We start from the raw sequence: 22207 nt of genomic DNA on the forward strand, positions 1-22207 counted from the left end.
GAAACGACTCGACGGTACATAACAACAACACTGTCTCAAAGGAGCTCTGGTGACTTTGTGGTAAGAAATTGTGCTGTCAACTCAAACGTAGTATACGGTTTGAATGTGCCAGCTGCTGCACAGGAGAAAGATGGGCAATCTCCTCCAGTGCTATTTGTTGTCTCTAAAAACCCAGGAGGGTCAGTTACGGGTCAGTTCTGACTCTGGTACTCAACAGCAACAACATATTTGTTTCAGGGAATCCTGACAGCTTATTGGTAAAAAGTTGCACTGCAAACACAAAAGCAAACAGTTCAAAACCACCAACTGCTCTGGAAGAGAAATCATCTCCTGTGATTTAATGTCTCTGAAAAAAAGCCTGCTGGAGGCTCAGCTATGAGTCAGTTTCTGACTTGATGGTTACACAACTTGTTTACACATCCATGTAAATCAAAATGGAAAGCTGTACCTTCAAAAATAGTAATACTAAGTAACTATTTCTAGAAATTTCTTTACTTTTACTAAGTAAGGAGTGCAGTGGTGGTGCAGTGGTTAAGTACTCAGCTTCTGGGGAGCTCTGGTGGCCTAGTGGCAAGGAGCTGCAACTACAATCCCAGAGGCGAACGATTCGAATCCACCAGATGCTCTGCCGGGGAAGGAGGGACAATCTCCTCCTGTACCAGTCAGATCTGATTTGACGGTACACGCACACAAAAATAACAAAACAAACAAAAAAAAGTACTCAGCTTCTAACCTCAAAGTTGGAAGTTTAAACCCATTCCAAGAGAGAAACTTTTACAACCCTGGAAACCCTACAGGATACTTCTACTCTGTCCTATCAGGTTTATGAGTCAGAATTGACTCTTGACTGCAATGGGTTTTACTAACTATGAAGGACAATCAAGCATGCATATCCACTGAGTTCTTGTCATAAGTAGTGGTGATCCACAGTCTTCTCTTTTGGGCAAATACATAAAGAGGACAAGAAGACTGATTTCCCATGCAATCTAATCTGGCCTTTAGAGGATTTCTCTTATTGAAAGGTCCAGTTTTACCTTATTCCTGTTTATACTGTTGATTGCCTTTGTGCACAACTCACAACGACTCTGTGGACAAAAGACCTGAGGCCTTTCTGTAACTATTGTTTCTCCAAGTACATACAAGTTTTCAGAGGCATGCGGTTTAAGAAATGGATGCCACTCCTGCTTCCAAACCTGTCTTCAAACTAAGAGCTCCAACACTGTCCACAATGACCAGCCATTATGGCATTTGAGACCTCAATGGTACAAGGTTCAGAGTCACAGCAAACCCAAATGACATCAGCACAGCAAACTGACAGAATGAAGTAAAATTTAGAAGTATGTTCCTCCAAAATACAGTACCCTCAGGCCCACCAGGAAGTCTTGTTGACTCTAAATAAGAGGCTTAAATAAAAACAACAAAACAATCTACACAGATCTAAAACCAAAACAAGAGCCCATTGTACAGGTACAGAGTCCAGCCACTTCATCCTAGTCCAAAAAGGAAGACAAGGGCACTATAAGTGCCATCTAGTACTGACTCTATAAACAAAAAACTTGTTCTAGAACCATTATCCTTTCTCTAAGTTCATAAAGTTTAGTAACTGTTTATTTAAAACAAATTTTAAATTCTTCTAAAACTGTAAAGCATAAGCTTTTGTGTGTGTGTGAAAAATTTATATTTAAAATTAGCCAGCTGGACTCAGTTTAGATGAACCCAATTTTGTTGGCAACATCCAAAGCATCATAGTCAGGAGCAAGTAGAACATAGGCCTTCTTCTCTCCATCAGGCCTAATCAAAGTGTTGACCTTGGCCACAACAATGTCACAGAGCTTCTTTACAGCTTGCTTAATTTGGTGCTTGCTGGCCTTGACATCCACAATGAACACAAGTGTGTTTTTATCTTCTATCTTCTTCATAGCTGACTCAGTGGTCAGGGGAAATTTGATGATGGCATAGTGGTCAAGCTTCTTTCTCCTGGGGGAACTCTTCCGGGGGTATTTGGGCTGCTTTCGGAGTCTCAGTGTCTTAGGCCCCCAGAAGGTGGGTGACGTGCGGATCTTTTTCTCTTTTGGCTGTGGATGCCCTTCAGGACTGCCTTCTTGGCCTTTAATGCCTTTGCTTTGGCTTCAGTTTTGGGAGGGGCAGGGGCTTTCATCTTCACTTTTGGTGCCATCTTCGTAGAAAGGCAAGCATAAGCTTTTATGAAAGGTCTCTTGACTCCCCTCACAGAGATTGGTATCCTCTTGTGTATTTTTCTTGGCTCCAGTCCTTTAATTACTTACTAGTAAAAATTTTATCCACAATTTGACAGAAAAGAAACAAGAAAGTCATTTCCAATCAGTAGCTCTTCTAATCTATAAATAGATTTTAAATAAGCTTTGTTCAAGAATAAACTCCTTTTACTAAAGTTTACATATTTTAAGACTCTTAAGTCAGCATTACCACTGTTATTGAGTCAATACCAACTTAAAGCAACCTCCATTGGGTTTCCCATGCTGTAAACAGGAGACTGCATGTCTTCCTCTTGGGAAGCAACTGATGGATTCAAACTATCGTCCTTTGAGTTAGCAGCACAACACATAATGCGCTAGGCAACCACACAAGCTAAACAACTCTCAAGCAATATAATAGTCCAAACATCAGAAGAGGCCACTCTAATTTAAAAAAAAAAAAAAATCTTCATATTGGGGGATATTTTGTTTTTTAATTCTCTGTAAATAGCACACAGCTACCTTGCTAATGAATGTAATTTTACAACTCTTCTATAGTGAAGGGTTCTAAAAGGAGGGAAGAAATAGTTTACAATGAAGTTTTATGGCTTTTAAAACATACCATTAAAATTTAAAAAATTCTGCCAGATAAACTAATACTTACCTAATATAAATTGTGTATTAAGAATACACCTTGGGGGGGGGAGAATACACCTTAGAGAGTGGAATAAATTGTAAAGTGGGTATATTTTCTCTTATAGTAAAACTTGTTCTTTAAAAAACAAACAAACAAACAAAAAACAACTTGTTCTTTAAATTTACTCATATATTATGTCTTAGGTCTTTAAAAGTACAAAAGTTAATGTCTTAGATATCTTTCAATAATTGACAGATACCCGGCCCTGAGACATGAAGGTTATACTTGAATGGAGCTTAAGGGAACAGGGGAAAGATTATGGCAAAAATTAAAGGGATGTGTCTTGTTTCTTCCTCTAACATCCAGGCATTACAGTTCTAGTATGCTTGTATGGCAGAACTCCACCTCCACTGTGTTCAGCTGATTTTTACCCTTAAACAAAACTTTGTAGTGTTTGGTAACTAAAAGCAGCTCTGGTGGCAACAGTGAATTAACTGCTGGACTGCTAACTGAAAAGTCAGTGTTTCTGGTCATTCTGAGTCAGAATGACTCAATGGCAGTGGTGGCGTGAATTTTAATTACTATTAATGGAGGGGAAAAAACATCAAATATACAATAATGACTATTAGGTAAAAGTAGAGTAACAGAAAATCCAGTGGTTTGGTAATTTTTATGAAAATTAAAGCTCAAAAGTTGCCAGAGCCTTCTTAACTTTATATCTGAAAGGGTTAGAATTTGAAAACACTAGATAAATTAGCTAAAAGCTAATTTATGGTCTCTTAGAGACCACAATATATGATGCCACTTCAGCACTTATTCATCACTGTGCATTACATTGACTTAATCCTTTCATTCCACCAACATTTTAAGGTTTCTGCTGAGCTGAAAAAGAGTTGAAAACAAAGAGCAACCACAAAAATCCTTACAATTCAGTTGGAGCCTCAATATCCAAACATGAAAGGGATTAACACCAAAAAATACATAAAAACTAGTGCAACAATGAATGAATGGAAATCCAAAGTCTCTGTACACTTTCAGTAAAATTAATTAAAAAAAATAATTACAAGGTTCGAATCCATCAGATGCTCTGCTGGAGAAGGAGGGACAATCTCCTCCTGTACCAGTCAGATCCGATTTGATGGTATATACACAAGCAAAATTAATAAGAAAAATTATAAAGAAATACATAAAAGTCTAGAATTTAATGAAATAATCAAGAAGAATCTGTTGTTTACCATTAGTATTCATGCATTATCCCCCACGTAAAGCGTTCAATAAGTTCTACCGAATTGGCTGAAGAATTTTTAAACTAAGTACGCCGAGAAGATTGATATTTTACTATTTTGGGGGAAGAGAAGAAGAGATTTGGGAGGCTCCAAGAGAATACTAAAGATAAAATGCCACACTTGAATTGATCAGTCTGACTGGGATCCAACTGAATGAGACAGTGACAATGGAAATCAGTCTGCGATGAGCCCAAGGTGCTTAGCCACTTACCCAGAAATCTATTTCATGGAATATGGGAATGGGTCGCAGGTTTCCACGGCTCAGCCCACTGCCAGTTAAGGCGACGGTCGTGAACCTCGAGTCCCTTCTTCCACTAGTCAACAACCATCCTCACTTACACGCGGATTACATATTTAACTGAATGAAAACCTACTATATTCATATTTAGTGCCCAACTCGAAAGACGGCCCCACAAGTTACCTCCAAAAAGTGTCTTCTGATACAAACCAGAGAGCTGACAAAGTAGAGAAGAAAGCTCTGCAAGTCGGGACAATCAATAGACAGAGGGCCTACCTGAACTCAAAGAAAAAGCTGCATGAAACGCAGCTTTGAGTTTAGGGTTCTACGCCGAGGTCCGCGACGGGCCGCAGGGCCACTGCCTCCCACCCGGGGGCGCTGAAAGTTTAGGGGGAGGGAAGTCTTCCTTCTAAAGTTAGTACCTGCGAGGCTGCGGCTCAGAGAGTGGATCGGGGCTCTCATTACGGAGGCCCGGGTCTGGGGCCGGCCAGCCGCGCCTCCCGGCTAAGGGCTCGGCGCTCCGGGGCTGCGATGACAGCGCGGGTCGCACAGAGATACCTCAAGCTTAGGAGACTCCTGGATCGCAGGCCTGTGTGTTTGGCTCCCAGAACTCTGGGAACTGTCTCCGTCTCGTCGTTAAGAGTCCCTTCACAGCTCAGGCGATCATTCCAGCCGTAAGCCCAGCAAACTGCTGATTCCCGGCGCCGCCATCCTTACTGTTTGTTTTCATCCGCTTCAGTGAAGCAGGGGGTGGGGGAAGGAAGAGGGCTGTTAAGGAAATCTTGCTGCTTTAAATCAACCGCACTTTCGCTATCAGCTGGTGGCCCTAGGCAGTATTTTTTAAGTTCTTAGAAGTACCCAAGAAAATTGCATCTTGACGCAGATAATCCTTACAAAACAAATGGCAAGTGTCTCAGGGAAAAGAACAGTGTACCTGGGGAAGTCCCTGAAAGATAGGGCGCTTGCGTTAAATGTGGAATGTGCGAGAGCGAACCGCAGGCTGCAGTGGTAGCGGCAGGGAGGACGGGGCGCGGGGCGGGCGCCGACGCAGAGAGGGCGGTGCGACAGCTGAGCGCCGTGGCGGCCTGTGCGCCGTCGCCGGTTCCGGAGGAGGATCCAATAGAGCTGGGGCGGGCGGGGGAGTGCGGGCTGGTAACCAGGCAGCCGCGGAGAGGTGGGTCACCGGCTTTGGCGGACTTTGGCCGACTTTGGCCGCACGCTTGGATATTGTCTAAATCTGAGCCGTTTAGATAGTTAGATATTTCTAAGGCGACCCAGAAAAAAAAAACAAACAACGAGCCACTTCTTTCGCGACTTCCTTCTAACCTATCGGATCTTCCTATACTCAGCGTCACGGTTTTGGATTTCTTAGGGGTGAGGGAAAAGCCTGTTATTTTAGAACACAGTCCACTCCACCAAGCTGAGTCGGGGACATTTTTACCCTCTTTTGACTTGAGCGTGCCCCAAGTCTTTCCTGTATGTGTTAGGTAAAACTGAAGCCAAAGGGCTTTGCATAATGAAACTTTTGGTGACTAAATCCTTGCTCTGCTTAGTTATCACTTAAGTCAGCTGCTTTGTAACCTGCATAGTTGATAGCAGACTTCTTTTTACCTTTTGGGTAACTATGCCGTTATCAGTATTAATCGTTTACTGTTCTCATTTGAAATGCCAAACATTAAATGAGCCACTGAACTCTCATTAACTTTTAAACCAGAGCAAGCCGTGAGTTCATGGAGGAAAACCAGTGTTACAGGTAAAACAACTTCTGTTTGAACAGAATAAAAATGTGCGGAAAGAGATTTTGTTAGAGTCCCTTCTTTCTGTCATTGGTCAGTTTCTAACGTTTTACTTTTTAACCTTTACAGAGAGAAGATTATAAATGCCAGAACCATTTAACTCGTGACTAGCTGTTGCATCTTGACTCTTTCAAAAATACTCTTGTGCCAAACACTGCATTGTGAGGAGTTCGGTATAAATAACAAAGGAGAGATAGCTTTCAAATTCACCATGGCTATCCCCATAACAGTGCTTGACTGTGATCTCTTGCTGTATGGCCGAGGTCACCGGACATTGGACCGCTTTAAGTTGGATGATGTGACCGATGAATACTTGATGTCCATGTATGGATTTCCTCGACAATTTATTTATTATTTGGTGGAGCTCTTGGGAGCGAGTCTTTCTAGGCCTACTCAACGGTCCAGAGCTATTAGCCCAGAAACACAGATCCTAGCCGCATTGGGCTTCTATACTTCAGGTTCCTTTCAGACTCGAATGGGAGATGCTATTGGAATCAGTCAGGCCTCCATGAGTCGTTGTGTAGCCAATGTCACTGAAGCACTCGTGGAACGGGCCTCGCAGTTCATTCACTTTCCAGCTGATGAAGCCTCCATACAGGCGCTGAAGGATGAATTTTATGGGCTAACGGGGATGCCAGGAGTGATAGGGGTGGTTGACTGTATCCATGTGGCAATCAAGGCTCCAAATGCTGAAGACCTTTCCTATGTGAACCGTAAAGGCCTGCATTCTTTGAACTGCCTCATGGTGTGTGACCTCAGAGGAGCACTCATGACTGTGGAGACAAACTGGCCAGGCAGCCTACAGGACTATGCTGTGCTTCAGCAGTCTTCTCTCTGTACCCAGTTTGAAGCTGGAATGCACAAAGATAGCTGGCTCCTTGGTAAGTTTACAGGTATAAATGCTTCATTTCCAAGCTACAGGAAAAGTATGTAGCAGAATAGAAGAAAAAGTGAGAGCCTGTATTTGAGGGATGACTTAATAGCAGTTGACAATGCCTGAACCTGCATCTCAAATCCTGTAACTTTTTTGGGGGGGAAATTTTTTATTGTAATTAGGGTGAAAGTTTCTAGAGCAAACCCATTTCCTCTCCAACAATTTGTAAACATTTTGGTTTCATGCCATTGTTCACAATCCTCACAGGGTAATGACACTCATCCCACTTCCTGTGTTTCCTGTTTGCCTTCACCCTTTTTTGTTTCTTTTCACGACATCTGAACTTTGTCCTTGTGTAAATATTGCTCTTTTGATCTCAAATGATTTCCTGTTTTAAAAAGTGTATACCTCCCTGTTCATCTTATAGGCCTATTATTTGGCTGAAAGTTGAGGCACAGAGTTCAGTTCCAACCTTAAAAAAGCAGTCCTTTTACTTTTTACTTTTTTTGAGAGCTCATGTGAGTCACTAGAACTCTGTGCCTACATTTTTATCATAGAAATGGTAAAAATATTATCATAGTAGTAATACTGGTCTGAAGATGTTGTTAGGTGCTTTCGAGTCGAGTATAACTCATTGTGACCCTATAAAACAAAAGATCTGAACCATGTTCCATTCTGTGCCATCCTCACACTTCCTGACACACAAGAGCCCATTGCAGTAGTCACCATATCAGTCAACCTAGTTGAGGGTCTTCCTCTTCTTCGCCGACCCTCTATCCTTCCTTCCCAGCATCATGTCCTCCTCCAAGAAATAGCCACTCCTAGCAACATGCCCAAAGTATGTGAGGCGAGAGTGATATAATATATATATTTGAAAGTTCACAGTGAATTACTACACAAATAGGACCATTTTTACCTTTGGTGAACTCCATTTTGAGATCTATATGAAAATATTAGTAGGCATTGCACTTATACAGGTAGTGTTAGAAGAACTCACTTTACATAGATCTGCCCAAGTCCCATATAAATGGGGATTTTGGTTTGTTTATTTGTTTATAAGTTTGTATGCTTAAACTGGAAATCCTAGCTTAGTGGTACAAGTAGAACCTAAAAGCCTGTAACTGGAATCTATTCAGTATTGAACTGGAATCTATTCAGTATTGAGCAATGTGAGTTGAGATGACTGTACATCTATGGATTGTTGTGTTGATTGCCTTTGAGTAAAGCACAACTCGTAGCGACCCTATGAACAAAAGGCCTGAAGACTTTCTATAACTGTCAACATTTACCAAAGTTCATAGAGTTTGCAGAGACATGTTGCTTAGGAAGTGGATCCCAATCCTGCTTCCACCTATTGGTAATGTAGTTAATTAATATAGCTAATATTAATTAATATAGCTAGGTAGCTGTGATAAAACACAGGCAGCTTAGTTGTTTGTTTTTGGTTTGCATGTGTGTATGTTTTAAAAACATTAATTTTATGTGATAGGAGCCCTGGTGACATAATAGCAGCTAAAGCACTAGTCTTCTAAAGAAAAAGTCAATTGTTCAAACTGCCAGCCACTCCAAGAGAGAGAGAGAGTTGATATTCTGCATCTGTTTTAGATTTACAGCTTTGGGAACCTTATAGAGCATTTCAACTCTGTTCTGTAGGATTGCTATAAGTGGGAATCCACCTGATGGCAATAGGTTTTTGGTTTTGAATCTTATCTGAGCAACCAGACATTAACGGTTATCTTGTGTACAACATGATGTGAGAAATGAGACAATTCATTAAGGATTGAAGACTTCTCTTTTAGAACAAGTATTCACTTTTGTACTTCACTTGCCCATAGTGCAATATTTAACATGTGGTGGACTCTCAAGAAGGGAGCTTTGGCAGATTAATGGTAAGGAGTTGTGCTGCCAACCTGAAAGCAGGTAGTTTGAATCCACTACCTGCTCTGAGGGAGAAAGATGGGCAGTCTCCTTCCATCTGCTATACAGTCTCTGAAAGCCCTTTGGAGGTTCAGCTATGACCAGGTTCTGACTCGACAACACATAACAACAAGAGTCAGGGAACATTTCTTTTTCTCTTGCATATTTCTAGACTCATTATGAAGAAATCTTGCCTATTCCAAAGAGAGTGCCCTCCAAGTGATTTGCTAGAGCTGCCACATGCAATATCTTGAAACTGATTTTCTTGAGTGGTTTCTATACATCATCATAGTGTCAAAACATAGACACTGGTATCAGACTTGCTTTCCTATTTGGCCCACACCAGCTTTTTTTTTTTCACACCAGCTTTTCTCTATGCTTTTAGATCTCCATTTAAATCCCGTTTTATGCTCACTTTGTCTATTTTTTTATTCCATCCTCACACAGCTCTTACTAAGAAATAAAGCAAAGGAAGCTCTGATGGCCTGGTCTGTTGCATTGCTAATCTAAGACGTAAGGAAATGATGTTTTGCAATTGTCTTATGTAGCTGCTACTTCTGCAGTTTTGGAGACTAAGGGGACCTTTTATTTATATCTTTACTTTGTGCCTTAACAGTAAGGCCAACTAACAGTTAATAAACATTTAGAATCTTCTAGGTCCTGTTAGAAGAACTTTTCACACGAATTATCTCATTTAATCCTTACCAAAACTCTTTAAGAGTTAAGTACTAATATGATCAACATTTTTACAGAAGAGGAAGTGGAGGTGTTAATTTTAAGTTACATGCGAAAGATTATTCAGCTTGTTCACAGTGGAGCCAAAATTTATCATTGTGCTATGCTTGCAAATTAAATATTGAGCTTGTTTCCTGAATGTTTCTCAAGAGTGTAGTGGCCGTGGATTAGAGTACCTCTCAAGAAACTTCCTTTTTCTAAGTATCAAGTTAGTCTTGCTAGTTTCAGTCTGCTTATGATTTTACAGATGTAATATTAGGTCTGTAACGATTTCTCTATGAAGTTCATGTACTTTCCTGAAGTGAGTGGAAATAAGCATATCCCGTCCTCTAGGGTAACTTCTTTCAACTTACACCTCAGTTGGATAGTTCTACAGTTATTTGACTTGCCTGATTTTTTTAAGAACTTATTTTGATAACCAAGTATTGCTTTGGGTTGCAAATACTGGGAAATAAAATTATCTCAAGCTGATGAAATCCTGGTAGATTAGTTTGAATGTACAGGGCCTCTCTGGATTTATTAAGTAAAAATAGAAACAAACATCAGAAAAATACAGTGTTAAAGTATATCTAAAAATAGCGTTCTCTTAAAATGATTATCTGACCAGTCGCAGAATGATTCCTTGAGGAATGGGGTTTCTCTAGAAGTCTGAGCATTTAGGTGAGGCTCTGCCATGGGCTTAGGGCCAGGGAAGCTGACAAGGGGAGTCCTCTGAGAAGTCCTGCAGTTAAGTGATACCTGAGTTTAGCTAGCCTTTGCTCTTTGTAAGTCCAGGTTCTCCTGCCCTTCATTTCCAAAACAAAACAGTCTGAATATTTTAAATTACAACTTAAGAACAACAGTCATAAATAAGAGCACTTGTACTTTGCTTTGGTGTGCCCTTCAAGGTAAAATATATAACCAGCAGCTTTAAGAAAACCACTCGAGAGAAAACTGAAATTTGGCTAGGTTTACTTCCAGACAGGAACAATCTGGTTAGAATGAGGGTCTCTTTACTCCACACTTTAGTACCCCTGATTCACGTGGAAGTAGAACTGCCAGTGTTTTGCCAGACTTCATCAAGTCAAACCAAGTGATCTCCTTTGAATGGGTTATCCAAGACATCTACCAAACAAAAGACAGAACCAAACTCATATAAAATTTTTTTAATATAAAAACCTCAATTACTCACCAAAAAAAGTGTGATCTGCCTTGTTTTTGTTAGGTACTGTTGAGTTGGAACCCTGGAGCTGTCTCATAGCTGACCCTCCTGTGGGTTTTCAGAGGCAGTAAACAGCACAGGAGGAGACTGCCCATCTTTCTCCCACAGAGCCGCTGATGTATTCAAACCATGTGCCTTTGAGTCGGCAATGAACCCTTATCATTAGGTCATCAAAACTCCCTTGTGATCTGTCTCGCCTAGCAGAAAACATGATTTATTACTTGTTTTGTTGTTAGATGCCATCAAGTCAAGTAGGATTCATAGCAATGCTGTGATCAGATCAGCAGGTTGAAACTTTACGCCATCCTGTGCCATCCTAAAAATCTCTACTAAGCTTAAGCCCACCGACTTTATTAAAGAATATGTCTGTATGTAAGTATGTTGTTGTCTACCATCATGATTGTAGTGGGGAAAAAAAGATTGCAGTGCAGCTTCTTACCAGCAGACCACCAGAGCTCCCTATGTAGAGAAAGAAATGTAATATATATTTATATTAAATGTAAAGCACCTGTGGAACAATACAGAGAAACATGACATGAAAATACTCGTGTCAGCTGGTAGGTAATATAACTTATGAAGGAAAAAGAAAAAAAGATGAGTACAATTGGGAAGGCATCATTGAAAGGCAGAGCTTACTGTGTGGCTTGATAATTATGATAACACTACCATTTCCTCAACTGCTAAGACTTTTATATCCATTGTCTCATTTAATCCTAACTTCACCTATTTATGAGATATTAGTCCCACTTTTTAGGTAAGCAAACTGAAATAGAATTTTTTTTTAAGTAGCTCATAAGAGTAATTATTTAGCAAATACACTTTTTGTTAAGGACTTGAAGTTCTTGTAGGGATCACTTATTTTCTTTTTCTCCACACCTCTGTACCCCAGATTCACATGGAAGCAGGGCTTTAAATGAGTTTGTTGAATTGTTAATAAGATCTAGTTGAAAACAAGTAAAAACTTTTGAGATATTATTGTATGATTGTCTTAGAGGCTAGAAGAAAGTGGAAATAGGTTAATATTGCAATACCATTTAAAAATTGATTATTGATTTCTGTTTTTATACAAGATCATATGCTAGGCTCTAAATATGATAAGAAAGATCAACTTCCATGTACATGTAGAAATTTATTCACTTGGTACTGTCAATTCTAGCACAAACCCCTTGTATGAACTATAAAGGAAAAACTAGTTTGAAAATCCTTTAGTTAGTATAATGTTCCACAAACTTTGCAGACCAAAGGAATCATCTGAGGAATATATTAATTTGCATTACAGGGCCCCACTCAACCTCGATAGTTCTGGTGACCTACTGGTAAAAAACTGTGCTACTATTCCAAAGGCACACAGTTTGAATCCACCAGCTGCTCTGTGGGAGAAGGATGAGAAGTCTCTTTCTGTGCAATTTACTGCCTCTTCTACTGGAGAGAGAGTCAGCTCTGAGTTTATCTTGATTTGACAGCACACAACAACAACTCAACCTAAAGAATGAGAATCTTCAAGGAAAGAACATATACCTCCATTTTAAACAGGTGGTTCCAAATGACTCTAGTGGCTTACTGAATAAAGAATTGTGCTATCAACCTAAAGGCAGGCGATTCAAATCCACCAGCTGCTCCATCGGAGAGAGATAGCCAGTCTCTTCCCACGTGATTTACTGCCACTGAAAACGCACTGGAGAGTCACCTCTGAGTTGCCTCCAACTCAACAGCACATAAAAAGCTAGACACGTTTGAAAAACACTAGTTTGTAGAGAACATGTGGCTATTGGAATAATATGGAGGAAAGCTGGCAGAAGTATGAGGAAGGATTTTTAAAAATAGTGAAGTACCAGTGCAGCAGTGAATGAATGGAAACCCCAAATCTCTGTAAATGTTCATTAAAATTAATAAAATAAATTTTTTTTTAAAAATAGCTAAGTATCTAAAGAACACCCTTGGATTTGTCAGTAGGGTGGAGGAGAAGCCAACATTAGATTAGCTGTGATTCTGCCTTATTTATTTAACTTATTTTCACCTAGGCTATCATCCCTTCTTATCCTCATTCTCATCTGTCCCTTCAGACTGCATTGCCTAATTCTCTGTCTCTCAATATTCCTGCACCTGCCGACAGTTCAGCCTGAGTTCTTATTTCTTCACCTCTTGGTCTAGTCCTGTTAAGCAGCTTTAGGTAAGATCTGCCAGAATGTCTTCTGGATGACTGATCATGTAAGCAGTTGTAATCTGTTTAGCAATTCTGATCCTAATCCCCTCGTGAGTATCTGCCTTCCACTAGTGCTTTGATTATACCAGTTAATGTTGACAGAACAATTTACGAAAGATTTACATTAACTAGTCCATGTATGTCTCATGTGAAGAAATTTTAGCCAATATTATTTAACTTCTCTTAGTTTTGTCATTCATGTTGAATGTGTATCCTATTCTCTTTTATCATTGTACCATTGTTTTAGGGACTCTGAGGCTGACATTAGCATATCCTAACTAGCTCCTTCTTTATTATAAAATAGCTTGATTTATTAAGGAATGGCTGATAGGTCTTTTCATCTTCTTATTTGCCTCCCATAAGTGGCACCTCTCTTCAAGGAAAGAACTTTAACATCCATTTTTAACTGGTGCTCTAAATGGCTTTGGTATCCTACTTGCACTGCCAAACCAAAGGCAGGCAGTTCAAATCCACCAGCTGCTCCACAGAAGAGAGCTGGGAATTCTCCTCCTGTGTGATTTATAGCCTCTGGAAACCCTTTGAGCGGGTTAGCTAGGATTCAGTTCTAATTAGATAGCAATGATTTTTAGTTTTGAGTCTCATTTGCAAAATAAGATCACTAATATTTAACCTTGCCAAGTTGGGATACTAAAAAAAATTCACGCTCACTGCTGTGGATTGAGTACCTGCTCGTAGGGACCCTCCATCTGTCTTCCAAGACTATAAGTCATAACGCAAGGAGACTGCTTGTCTTTCTCCCATGGAGCTATTGGTAGATGCTAACCATCAAAAACATGCAGCCTTTGGATTGTTAATGCAGATTGCGTCACAGGAACTCCCTAAGGTTAGAATGAGAATAGTGAAGAAGTAGTATTTTTTACAGTGTCTGGCATAGTACCTGCTACATAGTAGATGTTCAATGAATTACAGATGTTTCTTAAAATTCGGTAATTAGAAGGATTAATGGTAATTAGTATATATTGTCTTTTGGTGGAGGGTCTAAATAGCTAAATATAAAACTTGTAAATTTCGTTGAGTTCTTAGATGGATGGTGAAGGTTAATCCAATCCACTTAAAAATGAAAGCTCCTAAAAGACAGAGCCCTCTATGTTTAGAACAGTGCCTAGCACACTCTGAATATTCTATATTCACCAAAATAGATAGTGGATCACAGGCACAGCAGTTGTGAAGTTGGTACTCCTAAGGCTTGCTTGTCTCAGATTGCATAAAGGTTATGTGTCTGTGTGAGACATTTCATCTGGCAGATGTAATGAGTCATAACAATTAAGCATTATAGCACATCGTAGTGCTGTATTAGGACACTGCACCCTACTTTGGGATGTGCGCGCGCACATGTGTGTGTGTTTTAGCACTTCCCAAGATAATTTGATAAGGAAATTACTTAAAGAAATGCCTTGTGTATATTATTTAATCAACTTCTGATTTTATTTCCTTCTGACTCACTGTTACTATTGGCATTACTGTATTTATGCTTTCTTTGTTAGTGTGAGATTCTCTCAATTCCTCTATTATAGACATAAAGGTTTGTTAGTGTGCTATCCAGAAAGGCACAACACCTGACATCTGACCCCTGCCATAGGTACTGAAACTTTTTTTCATTATTCTTAGCATTGGGAAAAGAAATTATTATTGTCATAAAGGACTCTAAAGTCTCTGCATAGTACTTTTTTTTTAATACTGGTTTATATATGAAGTTCATAAAATTTGTATACATTGTTTTTCACACTGCATCTTTCCTCTTTCTTTTACTCATCCCTCCCTCCACCTGTCAAATTGTGTCACCCTATGATTAAAACCCCCCATCCTCATACTCATTCTACAATAATGGTCTCATACAGTATTTGTCCTTATAGGACTGATTTAGTTCACTTAGCATAATGCTCTCCAGTCCCTTCCATGTTAGGTAGCAATTTACAAAATCTTTGCTCCTGTGTGCTGCATAGTATTTTATTGTGTGAATGTACCACAGTGTCTCAATCCATTCCATTGTGGTTGTGCATTTGGGCTGTTTGCATGTTCTTGCTATGATGAATAACGCTGCTGTGAACATTGGTATACAAGTCTCTGTGCCTTAGTTCTCATTTCTCAGGGCATATTCCAAGCAGTGGAATAGCTGGGTCATATGGGATTTCTATATTCAGCTTTTTGAGGAAGCACCAAACTGCCTTCTAGTCTGCATAGTACTTTCAGACCTAAAATTTTAGTGATAAAGTTAGAAAATTTCCCCACAAGTATTTTTGAGGTCTTCTGGCAGAGTTTCCTTGCTCTGGTTCCTTAGAGATTTTGAAGATGGACTTGCTAAGTGATAGTTTTTACTTAGCCTTGTTTTAAGAACATTAATTCTTAGTTGAGAAAACTCAAAATTTTTTCCCCTCTAGTATCTTTACCTCTTTACTATATTCCTTCAGACTTGATTTTCTTTAGTAGCTGTCAGCTTTTTTCTGTATCAGTTCGTATAGCACTGGTCTGTGCATTGCTGCACAGAGGTAATTAGTGGTTGCTGTGATGCTAAACACTGTGACACTGATAACTCATCCCATGGTAGACTGTGTTTGGTGGTGCTTCCCAATTAAAACATGCTTGGAAACAGGAGTGGCATCCACTTATGAAATCACTTGCCTCTGGAAGCTCTACAAATAGTGCTCAGGCCTTTCGTTCATAGGGTCGCTATGAGTTGTCTACAACTCAACGGCACCTAACAGCAACAACAACTATCAGTTTAGACCAAGAATGTTCTTTGTCAAGACTTTTTGTTCCTAGACACTGGCATACTTTCTTACTATATTTTGGAGAAATATTTTTCTTAGTGGTACAGCACTCTTCTGTCAATATGCTATACAGAGATAACCTGGGGTTGCTGTAATGCTGAACCTTGTGCCATTGGGGTGTCAGGTGCCATAGTGGTTGCCCATGGTGGACAGTGTCTGGCGGAGGTCCTAGTTTAAGAAAGGTTTGGAAGCAGGAGTGGTATCCACTTCCTAAACCACATGCCTCTGGAAACTCTATGAACTTTGATAAATGTTGATAGTTGTAGAGGGGCTTCAGGGTCGCTATGAGTCCTGCTCTACTCGAAGGCAATCAACAACAAACAGTTTGGTGTCAGGCAAGTGAGATTGCAAGTGCTTCTTAATCTCTTATCTGTTCCCAGTATCTGTTCTTGGATTTCTCTGCCTTGTTTGTATTTTACTAATGATAATCATTTCTTATTTCTTTGGGCTTTTCCCACAGGTGACAGTGCCTTCTTTCTCCGCACCTGGCTCATGACACCACTTCACATTCCTGAAACTCCAGCTGAATATCGCTATAACATGGCCCATTCTGCTACTCACAGTGTGATTGAGAAAACTTTCCGCACCCTCTGTTCCCGATTCCGCTGTCTAGATGGATCCAAGGGAGCCTTGCAGTACTCACCGGAAAAGTCCAGCCACATCATCCTGGCTTGTTGTGTCCTCCACAACATCTCTCTGGAGCATGGGATGGACATTTGGTCCTCCCCACTGACAGGACCCATGGAACAGCCCCCTGAGGAAGAGTATGAACACATGGAGTCCCTGGATTTAGAGGCTGATAGAATCCGCCAGGAGCTGATGCTCACTCATTTTAGCTAAGGGGAAGAGGTGGACTTTCCCAAAATTATGACATACTTTCCCCTCCCCACTACCTATGCAGCTCCATCATCTAGTTTGACCGAGTGTGGGGACCCTTGTCATAAACTGACATTTAATCTGTGTTTTAGGAGGCCTGGAGCTAAGTCAACAGGATCTAAATTAATTTGCAAATTTATTAACTAAACCCAAACTAAGACTACCATTCCCTACTACTCAGTGAACTCTGGTTGAACACCATTTATTTGAAGCATTTAAGACAGTGCCTTCAAAATTAAGTGAAAGAGAAAATGGCATACAGTTAAAACACTTTAGTGTTGCTATTTCAATTATTTGGAGCTTTCACAGGAAAATAATATCTATATTTCTTGAATATGTGATGAAATTTTTGTTTTTGTACTTTGCTGCCTGTGTAGGAGTACTCTGAGGCAAAATGTGGAATATAAGTTTAAATTCAGGTGTGGTTCTGACCAGAGTGAGCAGCTGCTAATTGAAGTTTGAAGTGCTGTGTTTTTCAGAGAATGTGAAGAATAGTCTGAAACTTCCATTTTTAGCCTGTGTACAGTAAGTGGAATGTGATTTGAACTTGGTTTCTAAGGGAAACATCTGGACTCCTTTGTAACCCAGAGTAGGCGCTAGAGAATAAATGAGTTAAAAAAATTCAGTCTGCTTAAGAATGACACTTATAAGTAAAATATGGGTAAGACACTTAATATGGTAAAATAGCAATATTACCCAGTATAAGAGATCTAAAGACTCTGATTGATAATCATTTACTTATCCAGGCTTAGACCATTTCCATCGAAATAGATGACATTTCTTATGATGATGCCAGAATGTGTTAATTTTGAATTCTTAGTACATGATGCTACGTTTCAATTTCTAGTACAGATGGAAGATTTAGGCATTAAAAAGGTGTATGAAAGAAGTAAACGAGGAGAAAGTAATACAATTTCTTGGTTTTGGTTTGAAATAAATTCATGTTTACAAAGTAATGGACAGAATTTCCCAGGAAATAAATAATTCCCCCACCACATCTTATTCTAAAATTATACTGACATAAAAATAACCTGATTGGAATAATGAAAGTGTAAATTAGGTTCACACATTGGAGCGTTTGCTGCAATTAAAAAGAGACTTTCCTGAGGATTGTCTTGTTCCCAGTTTCACAGCCACTCACCATGTGATACTTCTGAACTGTCCTCTTGGATCATTTCCTACCTGCCATTAGCAGTGTTAATCTGGTGATTTTCAAAGTAAAGAAATGAACAGCTGATGACAGAAGAAATTTGGAACTAAATTGGGAGTGACTCATCCTCCAGATTAAAAACAATTATGGATTATTATCTGCTGTTTATTTCCCCTCCAAATGCTGTTTCCCATCATCATCATCCTACTCTGTAAAGAGTGGGTGTGTTTGGCAGGAGGCTGAGTTGAATACGTACAATGATATCACTGAGGTGGGAGTGGACAAACAAAAGAGGCAACTGGAAACTATTCGTTGTGCAGTGCAGGTGCCCTGTTAGATATTTTTCTTTTGTAAAGTTTAACTTGTGTCCCAAACTTGCTTTGTCTCTTTCAGGGGGCAGCATCTTTTCCCTTTTTTTATCTTCCCAAAATGGCTATTTCTCCACACTGTTTTGGTTCTCAGGAACACATCATATTGAAGGCAAGGTAGAATGTGATCATGGAAAGTGCCTAGCATTTCAGCCTGAATAACTACCAAAACCCAAAACCAAACCAGACCTTGTGCCTTCAAGACAGTCTCTATCTGGTTATCCTCTGTTGGATTTTTAGACTTTGAGTCTTAATGGACACAATATGCATCATCTTTCTCCCATTGGAGTGGATTTGGACCACTGACCTTTTGGCATACACTATGCCACCAGAACTCCTTAAGTAAATATATGTAGGAAATATTGGGATTTTTCACAACCTGACTCACCAAATGTTGGCATGCCCTTGTGGGAAGGATAGTCTTAGATTTAAAAATCAATTTCTAGTTTATTACTTGTATAACCCAAGATGTTTCGAAGTGCTGAACTGACTGATTGCTGGCTGGGAGTTTTTCTGTAGGAGCTTTTTATGTTCTAATAATTCTGTAGGGTGACTGTTCAAATCTATAGCTTTAATCTCCTTGTGACCTGAGGTTTTATAGGCCATGATTTTTTTTCAGTCCATCCTTTCCCTAAATTATGGAAAGAGGAAAATCTAAGTAGGTCTTTGTAAATTGCTAAGGGTTTGCTCACAGGAGCTTTTGCCTATACTCTATCAGTGCCAGCTTGTGGGAACGGACTCTAACTGACCTGCCATTTGAGACTGTAAATCACAATGGAGAAGATTTCCCATCTTTGTCCCTTAGAACTGCTGGAGGATTTGAACGACACCAGAGAGATGTGGCCTTTGGATTAGCAGCACAACTCCCCAGAACTCCCTTTTTTTTCTTTTCTTGTTTTCAGGTTTTTATTGGGGGCTGGAGGTGGGGACCCATCCTCAGAGGTGCTCACAGTTTCTTCAGCCACTCCAGGCTGGGACCCTGGGGTTACTGGGGGTGGCTGGGCACGTCAGGCATGTTCCCATCATCTTGGAGGGGCACTGGGTAGCTGTAGGGGGTAATCTTTTTGATCATGGAGCCATACTTGGTGTAGGGGCTTAACGAGGGCAGAATTACAGCAAGACTGGCGATGGTGAAGGACACGACCAGCACCGGCTCCTTGACCCAGGCATTCTTCAGGAAGGCTGTGAGTCTAGTTGCCATGGTGGTCTCGGCGGCGGCAGCAGCACCAGAACTCCCTTTTTATATGCTCTTAACCCATAAGCAACACAGAGGTAAAGGTGCCAACCTCCTGTACATTTAGAACATAATTTCCAGCTGGCACTCGAGCAACAATGGTTTAACCTCAAGTATTTCAGATATTTGTTTAAAATGTGTGATGCTAACCATCACTCTGTGAACAGTCCATGTCCCCTTGAAGATGACCATCTCACATGATGATTAGCCACTTGAGCTCTCTACAATTGTTATTAGGTGCCGTGGAGTCAACTCGACTCAGAGTGACCTTTTGTACAACAGAATAAAACCTTGCCCGATCCTGCAATGGCTCCACAATCTCTGTTGTGTTTAAACCCTTTGATACAGTCACTGTGTCAATCCATCTCATTCATTGAGGGTCTTCTCTTTTCCTCACTCTCTAGTCTTCTAAGCATGATGTCCTTTTCCAAGGACTGGGCCCTCCTGATAACACGATATGTAATCTTAACATTTTCGCTTTGAAGGGACACTTTGGCTTCACTTCTTTCAAAACAGATTTGTTCCTTCTTTTGCCACTCCGTGGTTATATTCATTATTCTTCACCATCACCACAATTCTAAGGCACAATTCTTCTAACATCTTCCTTATTCATTGTCCAGCTGTCACATGCAAATGAAGCATTTGAAAATACCATGGCTTGGTTCAAGCACACTTGGATCTTTTAGCAGACAACCTTGCTCATCAACACTTTAAAGAGGTTCTTGGCAGCAGATTCACTCAATGCAACATGTGTTTTGCTTTGTTCACTGCTGCTACTGTGGATGTTGATTGCGGGTCCAAGTAAAACAAAATCATTGACAATTGCAAGACTTAAGGGTAGACCCCCTAGTCTTTGGCAAAGGAGACCAGTGGCCACTCTGCTTCAGAGGGAGCATCATGGTACTTTGGAAGGAATGACTCCAGATAATCCTTTTAGAATATAATGAACAATCAATGTAATAATGGGTCTTCAAGGTTTGGATTTTTTTTTTCAGTTATTGGGTCTTAATATTGAGTTATTGATACTTTATTTTACTGCTGGTTTCTTTTTTTACAGTTCTTCCTCCAGTGTGAGGAGTGTCCAGAAAGACAGAATTTATCTTGACCCTTTGTGGGCAATGTTCCATCCCTGTAGAATCCTCTGTAAGAACAAACAAGAGTTTGCTGTCAAGTTGCAGCTAAAATCCACACCTCACAGTTCTCTGAAGAGGGAAGACAATGTGCAACAATGAATGAATTTAATAAACCAACAAACAGCACCACCACCCCCAGTTCTCTGAGGACAATTGTGTCTGTAGGAATACAGCTTTGCCTGCAGATTAAGCCACATTTTTTGACCCTCTCTGAGATCCAGCTCTTGCAGCCTTATTTTATGGATTTAATGGCTGGAGGTGAAGACCCTCTTGGGTGTCTTGGATCCAAAATAAAAACCACTCACTTATTGAGAATAGAAAAGCAACAAGATAACCTGAACTCTATAATACCTACCCTTGGGTGTATATATCTGAATTTCTTTTATTTGAGAGCTAATAAAACTCTACATTCCTTCTTCTTGTTGTAAGTTGCTATTGGATCTACTCTGATGTTACAGAACACAAGAGGTTTTTTCCATGGTCAGTTGCCTATAAGACAAATGGATTGCAATATCCATAAGCACTTTATTACACAGATCTGGGAGACAGTGAGTCACCTCCCCATATGGGAGTGGTCATGGGTTTTTATAGGAGGGTGAGACACCAATTTACTTAACAATAAACTTTGTTAGTAAACAAAGAATTTCTATATCTGAAAGAAAATAATTCACACTCAGATACTCCCTTTTCATGCAAACAAGCAGATTAAGTTATAATTTACATATGATTGGGGAAAACAGCTTCAAAGAGATAACAGCTAATATAGGAGATGCATCTCCTCTTCTGATAAACAGAGATCACAGAAAACTCCAAGGTCAAGCAACCAGTCCTGCAGGCTGGAGAAAACTATAGTTTTATAATTGATACCTATATAGAGGGCAGCATCTGTTAGCTGAAATATGTCAATTGGTATACCATCTATGCTGGGGCCCTTATTTTTTGCTATTTCCTTCAAAGCAGCTTGAACTTCTGCCTTCATCACCATAGGCTCTTGCTCAAATGTTATTTCATTAAATTCTTTCGTATCTGCCAATTCCTTTCTATACGATCTCTCAGTATATTCCTTCCATCTTCTTTTGATACCTCCTGGATCATTTAACATTCTGCCCAAAGCATCCTTGATTGTAGCAACTCTAGGTTTGAATTTGTTCTTCAGTTCCTTGAGCTTAAAAAGTGCTGAACGAGTTCGGCTCTTTTGACTTTCTGACTCTAGCCCCTGCATATTTCATTGTAATATTTTGCTTTGCCATTCTGAGCTGCCTTTTGGAATCTTCTGTTCAGCTCTTTAGTGTCTTGAACCCTTCCGTGTGCTTTGGCTTCTCTACATTCCAGTGCAATCTTGAGAGTTTCTTCTGACATCCATTTTGGTCTTTTCTTCCTCTTCTGTCTGTGTAATGACCATTTGCACTCTTCCTGGATGATACATTTAACATCCCACCACAACTCATCTGATCTTCGCTCATTAGTGTTCAAGGCCTCAAACCTGTTCCTGAAATGATTCTGAAATTCAGGTGGGACGAAATTAAAGTCATATTTTGGCTCCTATGGATTTGGTTT

The 22207-nt window shown here is 40.0% G+C and overlaps 2 protein-coding genes and 1 pseudogene across 2 annotated transcripts in view; 1 reads left to right on the forward strand and 2 right to left on the reverse strand.

Moving 5' to 3' along the window:
- The window catches only part of ATG13 (autophagy related 13), a 62159-nt gene extending 57048 nt beyond the window's left edge, over nt 1-5111 (reverse strand). Inside the window, exon 1 of the mRNA XM_006896720.1 lies at nt 4797-5111. The gene's annotated coding sequence lies outside the window, so the exon portion shown is untranslated. The remainder of the gene's footprint in view (nt 1-4796) is intronic.
- A 400-nt stretch (nt 5112-5511) lies between these two features.
- Nucleotides 5512-16926, forward strand: HARBI1 (harbinger transposase derived 1). Its single transcript, XM_006896721.1, has 3 exons — nt 5512-5548; nt 6240-7051; nt 16350-16926. The coding sequence occupies exons 2-3, from the start codon at nt 6382-6384 to the stop codon at nt 16727-16729; spliced, it is 1050 nt and encodes a 349-aa protein (XP_006896783.1). The 5' UTR covers nt 5512-5548; nt 6240-6381; the 3' UTR covers nt 16730-16926.
- A 2303-nt stretch (nt 16927-19229) lies between these two features.
- On the reverse strand, nt 19230-19484 carry LOC102845367 (annotated as a pseudogene).
- Nucleotides 19485-22207: the final 2723 nt, after the last annotated feature.

The sequence above is a fragment of the Elephantulus edwardii genome, unplaced genomic scaffold (assembly GCF_000299155.1).
Source record: "Elephantulus edwardii isolate Elephantulus edwardi_28Jun2011 unplaced genomic scaffold, EleEdw1.0 scaffold00189, whole genome shotgun sequence".
Taxonomy (NCBI): Eukaryota; Metazoa; Chordata; class Mammalia; order Macroscelidea; family Macroscelididae; genus Elephantulus; species Elephantulus edwardii.

Coding starts and splice junctions, on each gene's coding strand:
- HARBI1 (XM_006896721.1), top strand. CDS start 6,382: ATGGCTATCCCCATAACAGTGCTTGACTGTGATCTCTTGCTGTATGGC. Junction 7,052..16,349: donor CAAAGATAGCTGGCTCCTTG/GTAAGTTTACAG, acceptor CTTTTCCCACAG/GTGACAGTGCCTTCTTTCTC.